Here is a 7,664-nt window from a genome sequence, read left to right as displayed (position 1 = left end):
CCGCACCACCTCCACCCGGGCCATGCCGAGCCCATCAGCTTCGGCATCGACCAGATCCTCAACAGCCCGGACCAAGGCGGCTGCATGGGGCCGGCCTCGCGCCTCCAGGACGGGGAATATGGCCTTGGCTGTTTGGTCGGGGGCGCTTACGCTTACGGCGGCGGTGGGGGCCCCGCGGCTGGGGCTGGAGCCGGGGGCGCGGGGGCCTACGGAGCTGGAGGCCCTGGCGGCCCGGCGGGCGGTGGCGGCGGCGCCTGCAGCATGGGCCCTCTGGCCGGCTCCTACAACGTGAACATGGCCTTGGCCGGCGGACCCGGACCGGGCGGCGGGGGCGGCGGCGGGGGCGGCGGCGGGGGGGCGCTGAGCGCCGCTGGAGTGATCCGGGTGCCCGCGCACAGGCCGCTGGCTGGAGCCGTGGCCCACCCCCAGTCCCTGGCCACTGGCTTGCCCACCGTGCCGGCCGTGCCGGGCGTCAACAACCTCACTGGCCTCACCTTTCCCTGGATGGAGAGTAACCGCAGATACACAAAGGACAGGTTCACAGGTGAGTCCGGCCAGCGCGCTCCGCCTGGCCTGGCCGGGGCTGGGACTCCGCGCCGCCCTGCCCCGCTCTGCTCCCCGCGGTCCCCACTGCGCACCCGGGTCCTTCTCAGACTTCCCCAAGTTCAGGCGCCGCCACCTATCTGTGCTCACCGCATAGGCTGGCTCTAAGAGTTCTCCCACCAGGGCTCCTCTCTGCTTCTCCTGCTATAGGACTGTAGCTCCTCGGAGCACCCCTGGTTACCTCTCAGGACCCCAGAGTCGGGGCAGGCAGAGCGAAAGGGCTCTCGTTTCATGACCACCTTCCATGGCCTTTGGGGGTCAGGGACGTCTGAGGAAGGGGAGCGATTGGACAAACTCAAGTTCTCGCCGTCCTGGTCGCCCTTCCCTGGCCCAGGCTGCCACATGGCTCCCTCCCCTCGCCCGGGACACAAGGAAAGAATAGGTTTCTTCACGTTTGCCTCTGTGCGCGCACATGCACACACTCACTCCGGGCCCCGCCGCCCGCCCAGCAGAGGCTTCCAGTCCCGGGAAAGGCGCAGAGCCGGCGAGCCCTTCCTCCGAGGCTGTGGGTTGCGTTCCAGGCAGTGGCTGCGCGGGCTGAGTCGCTCGGGACGGCTTGCGCTTCGGTTTTGCTTTATCTGGACTCTATGTGTCATCTCGAGCGCAGTTCTGTTCCCAGTGGCGAGAATAATGCACCGTCCCGGGCAGCGATCGATTGGCGGCGGGAGGACGGCCCCCGGGACGGTCACTCAGGCCTCGGCTGACGCCCTCGCCGCCGCTGCTCCGCGCCTTCCCGGTGCCCAGCTCACTCCGCTTTGCTTCCGCTCTCGGCTCTCGCGCGGGTCCCTCTCCTGGCTCCTCCTATCACTCCTCTTAGCTTTCCTGGCATCTGGGACAGCGACCCTCGGCCTCCAATCCAGGCTGTCAAGCCCCGATGGGAAGCAGGTTGACCTGGGAAGACTTGAGCGGGTTTGCTGGCTGGGTCTTAGAGTTGAGAGCCAGGAGGCCCAGCCAGGCCGCTGCTGGCAAGGTTTGGGGCTCCAGGGTTGTCGGGTTACAAGGCCTAGGGTGGAAGAAAATGGGGTGAGCATAGCTAGGGTAGAAAAGGCAGCTTGGAGCAAGATCCTGGGCAAGGTGACCTCAGGTCCAGGCCGCCCAGGCAGGTCCATTTCTGGAACCTCAGACCAGACTCTGGAGCTGTGGCTGAAGGGGCAAGCAGGGAGAGAACAGATGCAGTTCTAGGCCTTAGGGAAGGGCCTTCTACTTCAGGGCCCCAGTGTCTCTCCCCTGCTCCCCTCAAGTCCTCTGGAGCCTGGGAGGCAGAGCCTGAGCCTAGAGCTCAGAGTTTCCATCTCTGGAGAGAGGTATCCAGAGGACCTACCCAGAAGAAACACAGTCCCCCCAAACCTGCTTCAGCCTTAAAGAAAAGGAGTGAAATGTCTGTGAGGCTTTGAGCCAGGATATGGCTGGGGCCTTGCATTGCCCTGTCTCCTGTGGGCCCCTGGAGAGCTTGTCTGTGTAGCTGTGTATGTTCGCCTGTCTGGGTGCAGAGAGGTGGAAGTTTGTGCCAGTTTTCTGTGATGGAGGTTCAGGCTGTGGCCCCTGGTCCATGGTCTTGACCTAGCAGGATCTCTTAATGTTGGGGAGCTTCTGTGAGACAGGAGAGCTGGGCCTTCATGGGCTTCCACATTTAGCTTTCCTCAGACCCTCCCTTTCGGAGCAACTTCAGGCAGCTGCGGCCATGTCTGCGCTGGGCACTCGGGGTGCCCGGGAGCTGGGCACAGGGAGGTCTCCGTGGTGGCGGCGTTAAGTTGGGCTGGCGGGCGGAAGGGTGCTGTCCCCGCGGGAGCTTGGCGCTGAGAGCTGACAGGAGCCTCACTCTCCTGCTCTGGGGTCCTCTGCTCTGCGCTGGGCTCGCTGACTTGCGGGGTGTCGGGCCTGGGACGCCTCCTGACGCTCTGCTGCTTGCCTCCTGCCGTCTGTCTGTCTCCCGCTCCAGTGGCCCTCTCACCCTTCACTGTAACACGCCGTATAGGTCACCCCTATCAGAACCGGACGCCCCCCAAGAAGAAGAAGCCTCGCACGTCCTTCACGCGCCTGCAGATTTGTGAGCTGGAGAAGCGCTTCCACCGTCAGAAGTACTTGGCCTCGGCCGAGCGCGCAGCCCTGGCTAAGGCGCTCAAAATGACCGACGCGCAAGTCAAAACCTGGTTCCAGAACCGGCGGACGAAATGGAGGTGAGCGCACAGATGGGCAGAGAGGCTGGGGCGCTCCGCTCCCTTCGATCACCATCCCCCATCGGACTGGGGAGCCACAGGCCCTGGCAGGCACCTGGGGAGCGGGCCCTGGCGGCCAGGATGGCACTAGAGCGCGGGGATCGGTTTTTCCTGAGACTTGAGGACTTTCCGCCTGGCACACTCAGTCCGTTTAGACTCGGCTGAGCTCTCCTGCTGCTTGGGGAAACTAACGGGTTGGAGAACAGTCTGCCGTTTTGGGCTTCCCAGCCCTGAGCGGCCCAAGGCGCTTTTTGTTTGCTCAGACTCGCTCTCCCAGGAGGCAGGACGGCCCAGGCCTAGTTCCTGCGCCCTACCCGAGTTCGGGTGGCCCGAGGGTCCTCAGGGAGGCCTGGTCTGCTGACACGCGGCTCCCCAGACGACTGGCCCCCTGCCCTGAAAGGAGAAAATCAATCGGCACCGGCTGCGGTGGGGTTTGGCAGGTCCCCTAAAGGGGGATCAATTAGGAGCAGATGGAAATGTGTGTGAGAGAGAGGCACACAGAGTATTTTTCCCTGCTCCAGTCACACCCCACGACTGCACTTACTACACTCATTTAATTTCCTTCTTATACACATACCTCAACCTCTCTAGCGTTTGCGATTTTCCTCCTGGGCCCACAGAGTCCCACACACGGCAGTGCAGCCCTCCACAATGCCCAGGCACTTTCCCTGGCTGCAGCCTTCTGCATCCTTCGTGTAGTGCACCTTCCTACACCCAGCTCATTCCACCAGCACCCTACGTCCCCAGTATGGCCTGCGGAGGAAGGGGAACACATCCCACCAGGCTTTGCTTCAGGCTCCAGGCAGAGGCCTGCCCAGGGGAGTCACAGCCCACCCAGCCCTGCTTCAGGCTCCAGGGAGAGGCTGTCTGAAGGCAGCGGCGCGGTGCAGACCAGGCGGGCCTCTGGCGCGGCGGGAGGAAGGAATTGGAGTTTCCTCTTTTTCTGAATGAAGGAGAGGGACGTGCCCACCCATCGGGCTGCAGAGGAAGCCAGTCTCCCCTTCAACATTCCTGCCGCTGGAGCAGGGTGGGGACTCGGTCTCAGACCTCCGCCAGCTGGTTAGAGAGGGAACAGGGCTGACTGCTGTGTGTGTAGGTGGAAGGGAGCCCTGGGGTTCCCCAAGTCTGCAGAGGGGCTGCAGCCTACGGGGCCGGGACTTCAGAGAGTGTGAGAGAGGAAGACAGTGAGTGACAGGCAAAGAGAAAATGAAACGAAAAGAAAAAACAAAACAAAACACAAAGATAGACACCCCAGGAGGACAGGAGAGAAACGCGCAGCTCCAAGGAGCCCTGTTTATTAATAAAGGGAAGCCATGGGTAAGGAACATGGCATATTCGTTTCAAACGAATTCCCTTCATTCTGAGGGAACGAAGGAGTGGAGTGAGAAAGAAGAGAGAGAGAAAGACAAAGTGTAAAGGAAGTCAAACACCCAGGCAGCTTGAAAATGCAGGCTAGGAAGGGGGAGACAGAGGCAAAAAGGCTCACAGAATGAAAAGGCAAGAAGGAGAGGCACGCAGGAGGCCCACGGCCGGCCGTGGCTGGGAGGGCCCCCGCAGGCCTAGTGCGGCTGCATCGATCGCCTACAAATTGCTTCTGGAAGCCCCGGGGACTCCCATTAGGTCTGTCCACCTTAGAGACAGACGTTTGATCTCAGTTGACAGGGTGGAGGGGCGGCATTAAACGGAGTAAGTGAGTCATCACAGGTCCGAGGGGAGTGCTCGGGGCGCAGGGCACGCGGGGCGCGGGCCTCGAGCCTGGAGCGGGAGGCGGAAGGCGTCAGAAGTTCACGGAAAGCAGCGAGAGCAGGTTTCCAGGAGTCTGGGGTCCTTTTGGCCCTCGCCTCGAGGCCCCTATGGGGACCTTCTTCCCAGTCCTGACCGCCCTGTTCAAAACTGGTGAGGTTGGACACCGCGCATCAACGGATGGCTCAGGGCCTTGGAGTAGAGGACACCTCCCCTCTACACACTTTGGGGCAGGTTTCCAAACTTTGGAGAGTTAGGACTCTGGGTGAGGGAAAGGTACTGCGCTGAAGGGCTCTCCCCACTGGTGTTTGGGGACTGCACAGGGGAGACCCGGACCCCCGGGGGCGGCAGGAGCCAGGCTGTGTCCCAGTGGGTAACAGCGGGCGGCTTGTCCCGGTGCAGGAGGCAGACCGCGGAGGAGCGTGAGGCCGAGAGGCAGCAGGCGAACCGCATCCTCCTGCAGCTGCAGCAGGAGGCCTTCCAGAAGAGCCTGGCGCAGCCGCTGCCTGCAGACCCGCTGTGCGTGCACAACTCGTCACTCTTCGCCCTGCAGAACCTGCAGCCGTGGTCAGATGACTCGACCAAGATCACCAGTGTCACGTCCGTGGCGTCGGCCTGCGAGTGAGCCTGCGGGCCCCCCAGCCCAGCCGGGGGTGGCTGGTGCCCAGGGCCGGGACTCTCCTCCGTCCCTCCCAGCCGTGAACTGCACTCGGGAGGTCAACCGCGCCCCTCTGCAGCGACCTGCGCCCTCCTGCCTGCCCTGTTCTCCCTGCGGTGGAAGAGAAGAAAGGGCACCTGAGACAGGACGTAAGAATCCCTCCCAGAAGCCTGTGCAGCCCCACGCCTGCCAGAGCTGTTCAGAATCCTTAGTTTGCGTCTGTTTTATTTTATTCCGAGTTGCTGTTGTTCCTTGTTTGTTTTTGTTTTTTTTTTGGTTTTTTTTTTTTAACAAAACAAAACGCGTGGGCAGAAAGAGACAAGGGGAGTAAATTTCTGGGTTTCTCAAAGCTGCCATCTGAACTTGCCCTGGGGTAGCCCCTCTGAATCCAGCCCCCATTACACCCACAGACACGCACATACTCACATGGAGACAATGGCCCCTTCTCTCCTGGTGTTATTTAGAATCACACAAGAGGGGCCCATGGCGGACCACAGTAACAAGGGGCCACAACCTACACACCTTTGAGTCTCACAGCCAGGCAGGCACAGGTAAGGAGTCACCCAGACACACTCTGGGAAGCATGGTCCCCCTCAAAAAACCACAAGGCCATGGTCACGTGGTAACACAGGATCTGACACACAACAGCCAAGCAGCAAACAGAGTAGCGTCACTTTCCTTCCAGGCCTCCAGCACACAGCTCACTGCACCAGGTCCTCCCAGGCAGGTCCTCACACACTCACCAACACAGACCCCCATTTCTCCAGATCCTGTTCATTGGGGTGGGGGGTTAAGTTATGCACTTATAAGGTGTTTTCTGTGTAACCATTTTATAAAGTGCTTGTGTAATTTATGTGACAAAAAAAATTAATAAAACCCTCTGGATCCGGAGAGCTGCCTACTCTTTGCTGCGCCAGGACCTTGGTGATACTGTGTGTTTGGTACTGGCTGGACTGTTAGAGTAGCCACTAGTACCTCCCCTGGACTTCGGGGACCTGGGGAGCAGTATCTGAAGGCTCTGGAGTGAGAAACAGAGAACAGACAAAGAGGTCAGAGCAGAGGGGTGGAAGAAGAGCCAGGAAGAACTCGTAGTAGAGAAGATGTGGATATCTTGGAGTATAAGAGATGTGTGTGTGTGTGTGTGTGTGTGTGTGTGTGTGTGTGTGTATGTGTGTGTTCTGTTGTGTTTGGGAAGCATGAGCAGTCAGATATTAACAATGGTGAATGTTTAGGATGGTGTTTAAGTGTGCTTTTGTGTGTTTTGCCATATATGCCGATGTTTTAATTTCAGTTGCAAATCGAAACTATCATTCCACTTTCAGGGCTAGTCGTGCGTATGTAACTTTGTGTGAATGTGATCGTGTCACTTTGGGTAAATGTGTGATCCCTCTAATAATTGTATATGAATCACATAGGAGTATGTGAGGTGACATACTAGTTTCTTTGTGAATTCTTTTTTAAAAACCTTCATAAAGGTTTTTCTTCTGTTTGATTGTGACTGTATTTTTTGGTGAAGTGTGTGAATGTGATCTGATCGAGTATCATCTGTAATTGTGGGTATGATTATATATGTGTGGGGTAACTGTGTTATATTTAACACAGGGATAATTAGATTTAACTATATGTTAAATTTAACTGTGTGTATGTTTTAACTGTATACTCGTATGTGAATGTCTTTGTGTGGAGTGTAGGTCTCTGTGAGAGACTGTCCAGCGAGATGTGAGTAATACAATTGTGAATTAACATTGTACAAGGTTTTGGGGGGATAAGGAGTTCTGGGGCTCCAGACCCTTTCACAGCAGGCTGTAGACAGAGGCACACTGAGTCTGGAATTGGGGCTGGGATTCTGTGGCCCTCTGAGTTAACTTTCCTGGCTCCTGATCTGTAGCCTCTTTCCCAGCCACAACAGCAGGCCAGCATGGCATTCATTCACCGCCTCTAGTCACCACCACCACTACTCTCCAGTCTAATAGACACCAGTCCCCGCATGCACAATCAACTTGGGTCTGCTTTTCTGGAAGGGGTCCTGGGGATTAGGTCTGAGAACAATGCACCTTGGAGTTAGGGAATGGCTATTTTTGGGAGGTGGAAGAGTGGGAGATCTTGCAGATAGGAGCTAGAATTGGTTGGTGGAACTGCCCCCAATGGGCAGGGACAGAGCTCCCCTGTTCTTTATTCTCTCTCACCCGGCTGTCATCTGAGGGCCTCCACTGTAGACACAACTCCACGAGCTGGGGCTCTATAAGAGAGGAGAGCAGAGATCCAATGTTCCTTCTCTGGAAGTCCTTTTGGTGCTGGCCGGGTACTAACAAAGTGTAGACGTGTCTATTGGGCCTGAGAGTTCCACCACAGCACCAAGGCTATATAGCAAGTCTACTGTAGGCCCGCCAGGCCACCACCAGCTTCTGCCAACAGCGGGGAAATGCGGAAGTGGCGCTCCCAGA

General features: G+C 58.1%; 1 protein-coding gene across 1 annotated transcript; it reads left to right on the top strand.

The window, feature by feature from the left end:
* On the top strand, positions 1-5,187 carry TLX1 (T-cell leukemia homeobox 1; the record flags this gene model as incomplete). Its single annotated transcript, XM_006880187.1, has 3 exons — positions 1-544; positions 2,579-2,780; positions 4,965-5,187. Coding segments are annotated over 3 exons (969 nt in total), but the record flags the coding sequence as incomplete, so codon positions are not given.
* Positions 5,188-7,664: the final 2,477 nt, after the last annotated feature.

The sequence above is a fragment of the Elephantulus edwardii genome, unplaced genomic scaffold (assembly GCF_000299155.1).
Source record: "Elephantulus edwardii isolate Elephantulus edwardi_28Jun2011 unplaced genomic scaffold, EleEdw1.0 scaffold00006, whole genome shotgun sequence".
NCBI classification, from domain to species: Eukaryota; Metazoa; Chordata; class Mammalia; order Macroscelidea; family Macroscelididae; genus Elephantulus; species Elephantulus edwardii.
This window is presented reverse-complemented; position numbering and strand designations above follow the sequence as displayed.